This window comes from Trachinotus anak, unplaced genomic scaffold (assembly GCF_046630095.1).
Source record: "Trachinotus anak isolate AG129_WGS33_773 ecotype Australia unplaced genomic scaffold, CSIRO_AGI_Tana_v1 ptg000013l, whole genome shotgun sequence".
Lineage (NCBI taxonomy): Eukaryota > Metazoa > Chordata > Actinopteri > Carangiformes > Carangidae > Trachinotus > Trachinotus anak.
Genome location: NW_027273864.1, coordinates 17,123,030 through 17,138,901, shown reverse-complemented (window position 1 = coordinate 17,138,901; position 15,872 = coordinate 17,123,030). Strand labels below are relative to the sequence as shown.

General features: G+C 38.2%; 1 protein-coding gene across 1 annotated transcript; it reads right to left on the bottom strand.

The window, feature by feature from the left end:
* Window positions 1-578: 578 nt before the first annotated feature.
* Window positions 579-15,841, bottom strand: fkbp5 (FKBP prolyl isomerase 5). The gene is made up of 11 exons (XM_071494028.1): window positions 15,602-15,841; window positions 9,528-9,660; window positions 9,202-9,346; window positions 7,918-8,060; window positions 6,720-6,834; window positions 6,439-6,595; window positions 4,354-4,444; window positions 4,059-4,142; window positions 3,784-3,969; window positions 3,346-3,585; window positions 579-2,573 (listed from the first exon to the last, which is right to left on the bottom strand). The coding sequence occupies exons 2-11, from the start codon at window positions 9,630-9,632 to the stop codon at window positions 2,472-2,474; spliced, it is 1,368 nt and encodes a 455-aa protein (XP_071350129.1). The 5' UTR covers window positions 9,633-9,660; window positions 15,602-15,841; the 3' UTR covers window positions 579-2,471.
* Between the last annotated feature and the right edge of the window lie 31 nt (window positions 15,842-15,872).

Sequence of the window (15,872 nt, the reverse complement as noted above, 5' to 3'; positions counted from 1 at the left end):
CCAAAGTGCATTATTGTCCACTATCCACTGACATTCACACACTTAAAAAATATAATAATAATAATAATAATAATAATAATAATAATAATAATAATAATAATAATGGATACAATGAAATAAAGAGACACCTTTTCTGGGACTGAGGCAAAAAGAACTACACAAATGTAAAATTATGTAGCTGATCACATTACCAGAGTTGAAAAAATTGTGAAATTTGAAGATTGAAAGGAAACTGTGGTTCTGATTATTTTAAAGCTTAACTATGGTTTCCGCATCCCTCTCCTTCTTGCACTCACAGAGTCAACACTAGTCTGTCTGCCCCGTTGAATACAATGGTGGGAATGGGGCAGTCCTCTTGTGGGAAGCTTGAATCACAATTATTCAGATTTTTGACAGAAGTAGAAGTAATGCTGCATGCATTCACTTCTTGAATGAAGATTTTTATGTGCGCTGACGATTGTGCCATGCTGTTTGCTGATAGATCAACACACGCAACAGAGTGCAACAGAAGAAGAAACTTTGACTTGTCAATCACTTAAATCCACCAAAGCTCAAGAGCGGAAACATTTATTTTTATATATATATATATATAGTTTGACAAGTTGTATTTTCTTTTTTTCATTCAAAGTTTTTGCAGCTGCCACTGGCTTAAAATGTAATCAGTCCTTAAAAATAATGTTTTTATCTCTTATCACTCCCATAGATGCCTATTTTCAGTTGTTTAACTTGATCAACTACGATGCCGGACTGGTCTTTTCATTGAAAACGTTTGTACTGGCTGGTGTGTTTTCATGGATAAAATATAAGAATTCAACAAATTAATACCTAATGACCATAATGATCTTTCATAGATGTACTCACGAATAAATTACTTTAGTGCATGACCATGGTCTAACCCATCTTAGTAAAACAATGTCTCATCTTTGCCCAGAACAAACAAGTGTCTGACTGAATTGAACTGAATTGGATCTCTGTAAATAATCTGTTACAGGCTTTAAAAAAAATCTTTATGAGTAGTAACTAACCAAATAAAGTAAATTGAGAATTTGCCAGAACATCAGAATTACAGATTTATATTTTGATATGATTTTGTATTTGTAGTTTGTGCTTTTTTCAGATTCTTCTCCCTGCTTCTGGCATCTGCAGATAATTTGAGGACCCTATTAGTTGTTTTTCCCATCTGAAGGATAATTTAGTTTTTTTTGAGTCCTTGATTTTTAGTATTTTTGTATTTTTGTATTTCCTAACATTAAATGAATTCAGGCTTGTGTAACTGCCTACACTATGGTTATTTGTTTTTAAACAAGGCTAATAGTCCCTTTGCACTGCATGCTCAACTCTACTCAACTTTTTTAAATTGCTCACTGGGCAAAAGTCGTAGATAATAGCCTACCTCGTACCTTGAACTTTTTTTGGTATCACCTCCCCAGGGGTTCATAGCAAGCTGAGGCATTACCAAAAGGTAACATGAAAACACTGCAGACTACTGATTGGTCAGAGAAAATTGTCACTGCTGCATCCTCATTGTGCGAGACAGGATGTTTTGAACAAACCCACCAAGCAACTGTACATCACTCACTGTAGCCTCTTACATTTCAGTGATTTACTGTGTACACAAAACCAAGCCATGGTCAATTGAAAAGGTCGAGATGTTTCTCTGTTTGGTATCCCTTCTATGTCCTAGATTGTTCATGTGTGTCACTTTGAAGATGATGTCATGACAGCTTTGTACTTTGTCACTACTGTAATGACAAAGCATTGAAGGGGTATTATCTAGAGTGGAAAAAGAATCACCTGGCACCAAAAGCGAGTAGAGTCGAGTCGAGTCGAGTCAATTCAAGTCATGCGGTGGAAAAGCACTATAAGTTGAGGGCAATTGACTTTTCTTTAAAAAAACTACTGAGCTAACCAGACTTGTTACACACTTTTACACTTTTATGCGAAGTACATATTGCACATTTGACAAAATAGCAAAGTTTCAAGCCTGAATCTCAAACACCTTGTGACACATGCAGCTGCCCAAGAAAGGGCTCAATACCAAATGCAAGTCTGACATCTGAAAACCAGAGTACAGTTTTGGAATAGGAAAAACACATTGTGGAGGCACATCTCAACTTTACACAGTAGTCCAATGACAAGGAAAGTCGAACTCCTCTGTGTTTTTGAAGAAGCTATATTTTTTATGGGGTTGGGGGTTTTCACCAAATCTTAACTCATTGATTCTGCAGTACTAAATCCACTGGGGGGGTACATCCTGGCAGTTGCACAGTCCATGTGACAGGGAAATGCTGTTTGGCTTGCAAATGTCCCTGCTCAAGTTGCGTTTTATATGCAGGAATGGTAACGCTGAATTTTGGGATAAAGAGGTTTGGATTAGAGGCTTTTATCAGTCTTTGTTCCTGCCTCTGCTCCCTGGGCTTGGAAAGCAAAGGGAGGCATGTCTTTCTCTTTCTCCTTTTCAAATGTCACTGTTACGACGTACACTCCTGGCTGCTCCGCCGTCGTTTAATGCCCATCTCACCATTCATGGCACTCCTCACACTCTCATCCTGCCTCCTCTTCAGCTTCCCAGTCTATGTAAAAGACACAGAAGCACAACTGAAAATTGTTGATAAGGCAAGTTCTTAGACTGATGAAAATTACTCTGAAATTCCTAAAATCATGGACTCTACATTTCCCACCAAACTGTCCATATATATCAACTAAAAAGTTAAAGTTAAAGCTCAGTATTATTAAACTAAATTTAGATTAAAGTGTTTTGGTACCATGTTGTATTTATTTTCTTCTTTTTAAAAGGGAGTAACAGCAAGTGGTATCAGCATCCATAGTTGAGAAAACTACAAATCCATCAACAACCACTAGAGGTCAGTAGTGTATCACTAAAGACAAAGGGAGGATGAGGACGCAGGACAATTGTATCAAAATGTAACTGTAAGCTTTGAAAACAATAACTAAATCAGCTACATACATGTAATAAATGAAATTGATGATTGAATTAAAAATAAATAAATTACCAACACATAAAACAGTATTAGAACTGCTTTGGAAACTCCGGAAAACAAAACGTATTCTCAAAAGACCATTAATAACAGACTATATCAGTCCTGTGGTGTGGATGGGTGCATATGTGAGTGTGTGTGGGGTAAGGTGCGAGGTCCAAATGTCAGTCCTAATAACTATCATTATTTCTTCTAATTCAAATGATTGTTAGAATTTAATTCACTTGGAGAAAGAAAAAGAAAAGAAAAGAAAAGAAAGGAAAAGAAAAGAAAGGAAAAAAAGAAAAAAAGAAAAGTCAAGGTTACTGTTTGTCAACATTAAGCCAAGAGCAGTGAGTTCACAGACCTTGGCGTCCCGTTCTGCAAATTTCTGGAACATGTTGGCGTAGGTCTTCTTGTCCTGTTCATAATGTTCCTTAATCTTGGTCTGGCAGATGGAAATCTGAGCACGAGCTGCCCGATTTGAGGGGTTGACTTGAAGCACTTGCTGAAAGTCTGTCAGGGCAAGGCTGAACTCATTGCGGAGGAGGCGCGCTTCCCCACGACGATACAAAGCTTTCTCGTTGCTCTCATCAAGCTCAATCACCTAACACACACACACACACACACACACACACACACACACACACACACACACACACACACACACACACACACACACACACACACACACACAGAGTAATCAGGTGAGAATATATCCAGAAGAGCAGCAGCAACAGAGAAACAGTTAGGAAATTAAATGGTGTTTAAATGTGGACTATCATCAGGGTCATGCACCTCCCACCTTATTGCAGTTCTCCACTGCTTGTGAGAACTCTTTTATCCGCAGGAAACACAATGCTAAATTGAGGTGAGCCGTCAAAATGAAGTCGTGTATCCTCTTCTGTTGCTCTATCCCAGTACCACACTCCATCTCAAGCCAGGAAACAATGCGCTGGTACTGGACAACCGCCTGGAAGTACCGCCCGGTCTAATACAGGAAGATAATAAGAGCTTAGAAAAATGTAAACAAGAGGAAAAATCATTTCTTAAGATAGAAGAGCAGCATGGGCGCTGTACCTTAAAATACTGATTCCCTTTATGCTTCACTCCAGCAGCCAAATCCAGCTTTTCTTTTAAGTCCATTTCCCAGGATTCTTTAGCCTTGTGGAAACACAGTTAGCATCACAGAAAAAGAGTAAACACTAGTTTTTATGTTTTAGGTAGGAGCTACATTTTTCTCAAATTTGTTTGTCTGAAATGGAAAATCTAGCCAAAATAACAAATATGTATCGATCCTGAATCTAGTGCAATGTAATGTAGAATTTGGCTGTTTATAGTATATTAGACCATGAAACATAGAAAGAGAGCTCACCCTTTGAAAGTCTTTGAGGGTAACTTCATATACAATATCTTTGTCTGGTCCAATTTTGTACTCTGGTTTGCCTTCGCTTCCAAAGCCATACCTGTAAAAAAAAAAAAAAAAAAAAAAAAAAAACCATAACCATCATTGTGAGCCTGCTGATGATACTGAAACAAAATTTGAAACAAAATTATAACGGTTAAATCTTTACTTTGGAACACTTTCACCTCTACATGTCAAGCATTCAGACTGGGTACAAAGATTAGATCAACTGTCAACAGTCAACTCAAGCCATTTGACATTTAAACTACAAGGAGGGAAATCCCATCTCTGACAAAATATAAAACCTGACACTTGTGAAAATTCCCCACATATTACATCTGTCAAAATTTATACATGTTTTACTTGTACTCCAGGCACTTGCTCAAAATGCAGTGACGTAAAAGGAACATGTTCCACTCCTTTTGAGAATGGCTGGTGAGGAATTTGGAAAGACCTCTGGAAAGGTGTTTATCATGCAATAGAACAGTAGGTTTCAACACACCTCCCTTTAGAATCTATTCATTATGAATCTATACCTTATGGACTTTAATATAAAGCAGCTCTAGAATGTACTTATTAACATGCGTATTTTGCAACCAGAGGCTGATTGCTCTTAACCGAAAAAACATCTATGTATATGTAAGCGGACAAAGGAGATGACATATTTCATGGCATTAGAATAAAAGTCACATATAAAGTGGTAAATAAAAAAGAGAAGAAGCAATTAAGGTAGCATGGGAGAGTATTTTAAAATGAAGATATACTGCAGGATTTACATTAGAAGAGGTGTTTCCCATTGACAAAAATGGGGATTAAGTTGTACGTAGTAGTTAAGTTAAGTAGTTAAGTTGTTTCTTTTGTTTGTCTGTATTCATTTTCCAATTCTATTAGAGTTGTGTCAGTGTCAGTGTTAGTTGACAACGTACTGGCATGAACTCTCAGCATGAAATGTTACTGCACTATGAATTCCTGGTACTTGTCGCCGATACTCAGTATTGCTTTTGCCTGAGGGGATGAAGGATAGGTTTTGTGGGGGCAGGGGGTTAAAGGAGTGATATGATGTGGTTGGCCAGTACAATTTGTTCTATTCACGACAACTATTTCTCTGTTTTTCTGTCTTTTTTATTTATGTGAAAGTATTTTTTTAAGTAGCAGAACAATATGATGTGGTATGGCTGTACTACATCTACCATATTTATCATTTTCCCCCTTTTCTGTCTATGTTATTCATGTCCAAAACAAAATTTGAAAAAAAAAAAAAAAAAACGGAGAGATGGCTTGAGTTACAAGGAAAACAACAACTGAATGTGATTTTTGTATGATCTCTGACAGTTAAGACATTTCAATTACTGAACATTTAGGTTTTTGATCAGTCCAGTGTATCATCACCATGTCCACACTGCATCATTCTTTGCAAATCACTGTCAGAGAGTGTTTTCCAGGGCAGATATAATACTATTCAATTATATCTAATACTAGTGATATTTATTTTGTGACCCTTTGCCACTGGACTTAACTACACGACTGTATAGTGGTTAAACTGTCTCCACCTCAAACAGCTACAACAGTAGAAAGCCAACTAAATCTATTGACTGGTCAGTATTAATAATCTAATAATGTCATACGTATAATATACCATTATCAGTCACAGAGCACATTTTTATAATTATAAGTACTTTCTCTTTTGATACCATAAGTACAGTTTGCTACAGTTTGCTTTAGTACTTTATGCAGGATATTGAATGCAGAACTTTTGCATTATGTTATTGCTGCTTAAGTAAGGGATTTGAGTACTTGTTCCACCACTGGTCTAGAAGTAGAAAAGGAAGACCGCATATTAAAATAGCAAAATTAATATAATCATTGTCTGACAGAAATCATACATTATGTACCATGAAATAATAAAAAATCTGAGAACATAGCTGTATTTTGGCTTAAAGGTATAATAAAGGACCATAGAACACAGGATGAAAATTTAGGAGAGAGCACCAGAGAAATTTCACATAAAGACTTCATCACTGTAAGTGCAATGACATAGCTGTTTTACCAACTTACTTTGGTTTTAAGTAAAGTAAACAGCACTCTCCTCTCTGCATCTTGTCCATAGCTCGGTCCACACCCAGAGGAACGCCTTTATCTTCAGCCTCACCAACGATAAAATTAACATCCCTGCAGTCAAACAGTCGGCCACCACAGCTCCCCTCCATGTGCACTGTGGAACACATGATACAAATTATGACATAATATAACCTCTGATGTAATCGTTTAATATATAGATTATTTGGCAAAACGGGCACAATATCATCATTTATACTTAAAGCAAAGAATGCTGTTACCGTCAACACTTGCTCCATCGTTGGGATTAGTGTAACCATCCCCTTTGACCTTTATTCTTCTCACGATGCCACCATCATCTGTAAGCATCTCTCCTTCAAACTTAAGTAGCTCCATCTGTTTTGTTGTAAACATTTATTTAATCACAAACAGTAATATAAAGCAGAATACAAAATTATAGCTCTGCAGAAGTTGATGTATGGTGTTACGGTATGTAAGTGTGAGGGGAGAAAAACAAATAAATAACAAATAAGTCTTGAAAATAAAAAATAAGAAATAATAATGAATATTGAAGATACAATACAGGCAGACCGTGCAGTCAGACATATATATACTTCATGCCTCTCATAAGGACAAGACAAATTGAATGGATTAGTCAGCTAAGATAATTAGATCTCTCTCAGTGATGTAACCACTAAACATCCACTTCATCCCCTCATTTTTACTTAAGTAGCTTTAATGTTGGAAAAGTCATCTTATTCCACTCTTACAGTATGTAGCTTTAATGTACATTTAATGTTGTAACCTATTGCAACCTAAATATATGATATTTATGATCTCCTCTGATTAACACTTTATAACTGCATTATAGTGAGTTATTAAAAAAATTCTCAAATATTGCTTACACATGCTAAAGGGGACATAAAATGTCACCCAAAATTCAGTACCTCTGTTAGAAAATAAGTAAATAGACATCTACTTGATAGATATGTCTAGTGCAGACCATGATGAATGATTACATCCATAGTTAACACTGAACAATCGAGATTAAGAAACGCTTGGTAACATCTGACACAGTTATATTATTGGTGGCAGTAATACAGTTGGGAAATTGACAAAAGAAAATTTACAGCGGGTAGAACATGCGATTTAATGACTAAAATGTGTCTATGGGGGGTAACTTTTAAAGTAGAGCAGTCCGCGAAATCTCTTTTGATTTTTATCTGGAAATGAATTGATTGTAAAGGACTGAAAAAGCCCAAATTGTATCCCCACTGAGCTCCAAGCAGACTGGCAAGACTGGCAACTGGACTATGCTGACTGTTTGACTGAGAGGGATGCAAATAGACTAACCAGTTAATTTTATGACCAGAAAGCTCCATTTGCAGAGGCTGACACATGCCCCTAAATTATCAGTCCCTTGGTATGATGCTGAATTAACAGTGGCACAAATTAGCAGCACTGATGTGAAACACCTACCTCAAACACTACTGGGGAGTTGGGAGGAATTTTGTTAGGATTTCCAGAAGGTCCATAAGCATAGTCGGGTCTACACAGTAGCGTGCACACCTCACCTTTCTGCATGGACAATACACCTATGTCCCAGGCCTTCAGGACTTGTCCTGTGAGTGGATAAAGCAGATTAAAAAAACAATAAGAGATATGATTGGATCATTAAACTGGATGAAAATAATCTATGCTAGAAGGGCACTCAAAAAATGCAGCACTTTGCCATGGCCAATGTCAAACAACATGCACAAGACTTCACAGAAAAAAAAATGTAATTCATAGTAAATAATCCAGATCTGCCCCAACATGGGTTCTCCCCTGACCCCACCCCGCAAAGTGCAAGTGCATTGACTACTTTTTGTATAATTCTCCTGAAATAAATAGACAAAGGTGAAAAAATAACCTCCTTGGCAGAGGTAAAGTACAGGTAAGTATAATGATAACAAAATATAAAGGGAACATTTTGGGAAATTTGCTTTCTAGTGGAGAATTCAGTGTGAGGATCAATGACACTCTCATATCTCTCTTGTAAATATGAAGCTGAGGCCAACAGCCAAGCAGCTTAGTTTAGCCTAAAGAGTGGGAACAGGAGGAAACAGCTAGTCTAGCTCTCTCCAAAAGTAACAAAATCTGCCTATAAGCACCTCTAAAGATGACCAATTAAAGGAATACACACAGACACATGTCAGATGTCGGATTAGTGGGGCTGTGTCCATAACTTTCCAAAACCAATGATCCAACACTCACACCCACTTCAATCCAGGATTGGTCAGCTGTGAGGAGGGTGAGAAAGAGGCCAAGGTTTGAAGTTCTCTCGTTAGCTCTCCTTTTTAGCTTAGCAAAATGACTGAAAATGGTAAAACAGCTAGCTTGGCTCTCTCTCCAATGGTAACAAAATCTGCTTGCCAGCACCTCTAAACCTCATTAATTAACACAATGTATCTCTTCAATAATAACAATAATAATAATATTTTTTTATCCCTGTAGGGAAATTGACATTTCCCATTGACATTTGCCTTGGGCAAGACACATAACCACAAAATACACCACAACTTGGCTTTTTTTATATGGCTTTTTGCACAGATGAAACAAATGGGATTTAACATAGATTTAACAACTACCTGTTGCTGTAGTTTCATATTTACTTTACACACATGTGAGTGGGATCAATCCTCTCATCTCTCAGGAGCTCAGAAGTATATGTCCCAAAATGTCAAGTTGTTCCTTGCATAAAGCAAGGATAAAGTCACCTACCCCTGCCCACATTGAAGCAAAAAGATTCTTTGCGATCTCGACTGCAGTCGAACTTCTTCCCCGTGAGCAGCTTTCCAGTGTAGTGGACGGTCACTCTGTCCCCAATCATCGGTCGCTCTCCATCTAAACCTGGACGCTTCACAACCTGCAGACAGAAAGACATGTTTCCAATTCAACTAACTACCTTTTTGACAGAGAAAACACAAGAAATAGGAGCTGACAGCTAAAAGAATCATGACCATGCCATCTGTTGGGACAGTAAGTCCTATTTCTGCCTAAACACTGACATTAAAAATGTTAAAATTTTATTGAATTACAATAAATACCTTGATAACTCCTTGGTCTTTATTGGGTGTTACATCAATGCCCTTTGCAGCAAACACGGCTGTGGCTGACTGGGCATCCATCGGCAAATCCTGATCAGTGGTCATTTTTATGTGTGGGCATCACACAGTAACACTGAAAAAGAATATGAACACACATCTACGTGTCAGCAAACTGAGCAGCATAAATAACATGGCTCACATGTTTTTCACTTTGGGACAAGGAAAATGACACATGAAATACATCTAATTTGTGGACTGGAAAATCACAATCTCAGACAAAGAGTATCAATCGAGAAAATATCAGTTATTCTTCACGTTATGTAACTTGTTGCTATTTAAGGACACATGCTCTAAATCCATAAACTATACTGAAGATGAATTTGCAGTTTTGCTGCAAAAGCAAACATTAACATTGATCCTAAGCATGAGGAGCATTACTTTGCACTGCAGTTGTGATATCACTCAGTTGTATCACACCTTGTCTGATCCCCCACAGATGAAGTAATTACATAACTATAAATCTATGTGAAAGGCAGCAGCTAGTTGCTAACTTGTCATTTTATTTTGTGGTATGTACTATGTTCACAGAGGTACAGTATGTTCAAGACTATTACTTTATGGCTTTATGCAATGGATATTTTATGGACCAAATGAAATCTGCGATACTGTAGAACCTCATTTAGATATCTTCACTGTTAATTTTGTAATGAGTATTTCACCAGTACACTCTTCTTTGTGAAAGCCTCCTGCACAGGAAAGTGTGGGCTCGACTACACTCACACAGTGTGCTTACGAAGCTGCGTCATCACAAGTAGATCATTTTTATCTCTCTCAGTGTTTGTGATGAAGGAGTGAAAACATGAATTTGATCAAGATTCTTCAACTCAGTGGTGATACATATAATATGAGAATATGAGGCAACATATTGTCTGGTCAAGTCTGGTGATATTGTGATATACAGGCACATGAAAAATGAAAGGAAAAGCCAACATGAAGGGTATTAGTAAGGTGTTGGGCTACCACATGCTACAAGTCTCTGGACTATACTGCAGGGACACCATTCTTCCAAAAGATATTCCCTCGTTTTGGTGTTTTGGTCATGGTGGTAGAGAGTCACATCGATCCAAAATCTCCCATAGGTGCGAAGGCCTTAGCATATAATTCATATAATTTTAATACACATCTAACCATTCAGTGGCCCCTCCTGCCCCGTGGATTGGGGCACTGTCATCCTGGAAGAGACCACTTACATCAAGATAGCAATATATATGAGATAAAGGCGATCACGCAAAACAACTTTATATTGATTTGCAGGGACCCTTCCGTCTAAGGCGACAAGTGGAGCCAAACCATGTCAGAAAAATTGCCCCCGCACAGCATAACAGAGCCATCGGATCTCCTCACCATAGGGTTCAGGCATTCAGGCCTGTACTGTTCAGTTAATGTACGTCACACATGCACTCTCCCACTTATTGAGAATATGGTTAAGGATGACTCATCTGACCATATCACTTTTTTCCACATCTCTGTAGACCGGTGTCTATGGTTTTTGCACCACTGAACTCTCAAATGTGCTTTCATCTTTGTAATGGGAGATTTATGCACTACAACCCTACCATAACATCTTTCTCTATTTAATTGTCAACAAACTGTTCTTGCTGACACAGTCTAACTACATCCTACACTGATATTCTTGGTCACGTGAGGAAGAGTTACTCTTCTTTTTTCCTTACACATCCCACTACTAAACAAGCATTACAGTCATGAAATGTGCACATGCAATTTCCAACCTCATTTACTGATGTTTTTCTAATACTACTAAATGCAGATGTCACTTTAGTCACTCTTCCTATTGAAACACTAGCCAGCTGAGCAGTGTCTGTGACTAAAGCTCCTGCCATCTGTGGCCCAACAATGAACCCTCCTTCAAAGTCGCAGATCTTTTCCTTGTGTGATCTTGATACAAACTCGGAATCAACTGGGCCTGCTCAGCATTTTCATACCTGCCACACAGCATGACTAAAAGTTGTGCACCTGTGTGAAGCATCTACATTGGTTGATATTTCTCCATTCATTGATTCAGGTTTTTCCTATAACAGTTTTTCAAACAGTATTTGGCCTCTACATCTGCACGGCCATCATGTCCACAACTAATGGTGCTTTCCTGGAATGTTCTTCTTTCAGTAGCACCAACTGTCATCCCAAAAACTGGATATAATTTATTTTCTTGCTCTTCTTCAATTTCTTAGCAAGAAAATAACACTTTCACAGAAATATCATCAGACAAAGAACTCTCACTTTTCTCTTTCATCAAAAAAAATTCCATAATAAAACAATATAGTAGAGCGATACAGTGCATAGATGTGACCAGACATTTGATGCCAGCTTCTGTGCTAGAACAGGCACATACCCAGGTTTGATACCCAGCTTTATGTGTAATCACATAGATGGTTCACATTTAAATTGTGAACCATCTGATCAAAGAACGGGTAAACAAGATTACAAATCTGACCAGAAATTACAGACAGACAGATATAGAATTGTATATAAAGGTATCTGATAAAGAAGCATAAATATGCTGTTCCATTTTTTTTTTTAAGCCAAAGCTCTCAAGTTGCTGTACAACATATTTGTCTGAATGAAAAACTCCTAAAATTAGCATAATTTTGAATCAAATAAGGGTCGATTTAGGATTATTTGATGAGAGAATATGTAATCATGATTACAAATCTAACCGGACATTCAATGACAACTTGTTGTACTTGACAGTTTTCAATACCCCATGCAGACAGACAGACAGGCAGATAGATGCTGTGTAACTCCCCTGACGCTCGCTGCCTCGATCTCACACATTCATGTGGCAAAAAAAAAAAAACTTCTTCACCAGCAACTTTGCCAGAGAAACTAAACTGTTACAACCTGTTGGTGTTACATCTGCTGAATCTTGCTTCCCTCATCACAGTAGCAATCACTGTCGACACACTTTGTTGCTGCTTTAATAAACTTGGCTGCAGGCATTTCCAGTTTACCCTGGCACAGTAATTTCAACACTGTTTGCAGACAATGCAAAAGCTAGGCAGCTATGTTAAGCATGTTGGCAAATACTATTTGGTGATTATTATCACATGTGACAGCTGAGACATTAACACTTGCTCACATAGCATCAGACCACAGCTGGTGAGATGGAACTCCATCAGGATGTTACTAATGTTAGGCCACAGTTGTGAGGTAACAATAGCAAATAAAAAGGCAATATTTTGATGAGCTATTAGGCAGACCAACAGGTGTGCTCCACTTTATTAGATTAGCAATTCATGACCAAACTGGTTTTTCATCTGCTATATTGGTGTTAAACTACTTTGCGTCAGACATGTTGTGCTTTTTCTACATGGAATAGAGTTAAAATTTTATAAAAGGAGCATTCTACAGTGTTGTAGAGCTTTGTGAGCAGATATCACTCAGCACTTGGACAAAAAAATATGTGTTTTTCATACACTGACCATCATTTCAAAATTATATATTGCAAGCAAAAAATGATGCAAGTTCTTGCTTAAATTGTTGGTCATATGCTGCTAAGGCACCAGTGTACAAGACTTAAGTAAAAAAGCAATGTTTTGCACATGGTTATGTTGTCTATGTTTGCAATCTGAACTGTATAAATAAAGATAAGAGATTATCTCACTGATGTCACATTTTCACTCTTGCCCATAATCCGAGCTCCTTGCACTGGACACCATCACTGGACACAGAGTCAAAGTACAGTAGTGTTTCTCTGATCTATTTCTCTTTTAAAATCATATTTAATTGGATGACCTGAGCAAATTCATATTCATATTTACTGCAAAGGTTGAACAGTAATGTGAGGGAGAGGACAGGTTATGTCAGGCGTTGTTCAGACAGCAGTCTTGTGGCCACTTAACATTTCCACAGAGACAGTTTGAGGCTCTGCTCAAGGGCCGTGCATTTTGACAGAGAGGAACGGCAGCTCTCTTTGCTTCCCTGCATCATTTTTCAAGATTTTTCCATCAGTTGTTCTGACCCGACTCTCAGGACATCCCAGATGCTGTTGATGATCATGTGCAAATATTAGAACATTCTACCGTGATGACTAAGTTCTTAAACAGCCTGTAAATATGAACATTTAGCCTCAGTGCTTGGCCTGAGATGCATCATCTCGGTAATAAGCTCATCATATTGAATACTGATTAGGAAATATATTTTATCATATCTTAGCTCAGTGTGAGCAAAATCTTAGCAACAGTAAGTGCTCACTACCCATGCGCCTTAACCTGCAGGGTCAAACCATAAAGATGTGTCTTACTGATATCTACATTTCATTCTGCTTCTTCAATTTTGTGTCACTCACCCAATGTTTGATTACTGGACTCTTAAACACAAGTCTGCACAAAATGTCCATCTCTTCTGTGGCTACACCTTGTCCTGTATCTTTTCAATTTCATGTATTTCATTTTAGACGTAACTCCTTGTGCATGGATGTGTGTGCATTTGTGTGTGTGTGTGTGTGTGTGTGTGTGTGTGTGCATGTGTGTGTGTGCGTGTGTGTGTGTGTGTGTGTGTGTCTGAACACAATGTTCCTTCTATTCACAGTTCACTGCTGGCAAAGCCTGATGGTGTTCACCAATCTGACCCCCTCACGTACAACCAGACTTCAATTTTTGGATGGAAACAATCAGATTTTAATTAGTCAAAGCAACCATTCCTTTAAATTTACATTAACACGTGATTTTAAGTCAAACAAAGCAAGTGGAGTAATATTGTGATAAACTGGCATTATTCATAGAATTATATCATTAAAAGTTACTGCTGACATGAATTTTATCATTTAACTTTTGCTTCTTCTTTATGAAAAATTGATTCGTGACAACACAGCTAATATGGCATGCAGGTTACATGTACCTAAACTCAAATACCCTGCAGAGGAATGCAGGGGCAGAACACAATGAAGTAAAGACCACATCCAAAGACAGACAGAGACGATCTGTATACTCGGTCTCACATCCGTATACTCTGCTGCTGATTCATTTGTGAAGATGCAAGCACACACTGTGCATGATAAACCTGTAGACTGAAATCCTGAAGCAGAGGATTGTCTGGTACCGAGGAATCTTTTTCAGACTGACAAATACATCACAGGGTATTAAAAAGGATGCGGGAAAAGCTCGTAAAGTTGTTTTTATGGACATCGCTTTCTGTGTGCTGTGCACACTTTGGGGATTACTGACATTGCAAAACCTTGAATTTGCAATGAGGGCTGGTCCCCTTTACACTTGTTGGTACATTTGGGCAAGAAGTTATTTATTGTCATTAACTATGTCCCTGAAGCAGTCTGATTCATGTCAGGGACTTTGCCTCAACCCATGCCCATGTCAGTAGGCCAACTCTGCATCTCATCTAAATCTGAAATATATGTATGACACCTATATATTTGAAGTTATTCAGCAGCTACCATTATCCATGCTGTAATGTACAACCAGGTCCAAAATGAGTAAGAAACAGCACAGAGTGAACTAGAGTTAATGTTACTAATTCAAAAAAAATGACTGGGTTATACAACGTGTAATTTATGGAGATACACCTAAGCCTAAAGGGATTCTGGATGTAAACTGTTGTCCTTATCCACCTCCACTAGGAACCACAGCCAAGTGCTACATTAACGCACACTCTCACCTACAACCACACACACATAAGAAGTCTTATCAGCCCTAATTTTCCAGAACACCATGAGATACAGCCATACCCTCAAATGCCCTCAGACATATGGCAAAATTAACATCCATTCTATACTATCTTAACAACTGACAACTTCAGCTGGACATCTTTTGTTTTAATTCCTAACTCTTTTATCAGACACGTTTAAATGTATTTTTATTTTTTTTATTTTTTAAACACCAGATAAAAGGTATGTCTTCAGGATGTATAACAAGTGTCCCTTTAACTCAGCCAGGCGTGAACAAAAAGCACTAGAAAGCCGGTGTGCTCAGCTTCACGTCTTAATGAACTCATTAATTAAGCCTTACAGCGGCAGAATAGGAAGGGAAAATGAAAACACTCACATTTCCTTGCGCTGGCTCCTTTTCTTGATTTGTCCCCCCCCCCCCCTCCCCCCGAAACGGCCGGCGACCCGCTGGTACCCGCTTTTACTCGGTGGATTTCTAAACCGCGTCTATCCCTCCAAATTCAAGCACGCCCCTCTCATCTTATGTCCAGGGTACTAAATGTTCTGCCCATGTGGTGAGTATGTATGTGTGATGCCCAGCGCTGTTTTTCCTCTCTTTTTTTGCGTCCCCCCTCCCTCCCCCCCCCTGCCACCTTTGTCCCTATCTC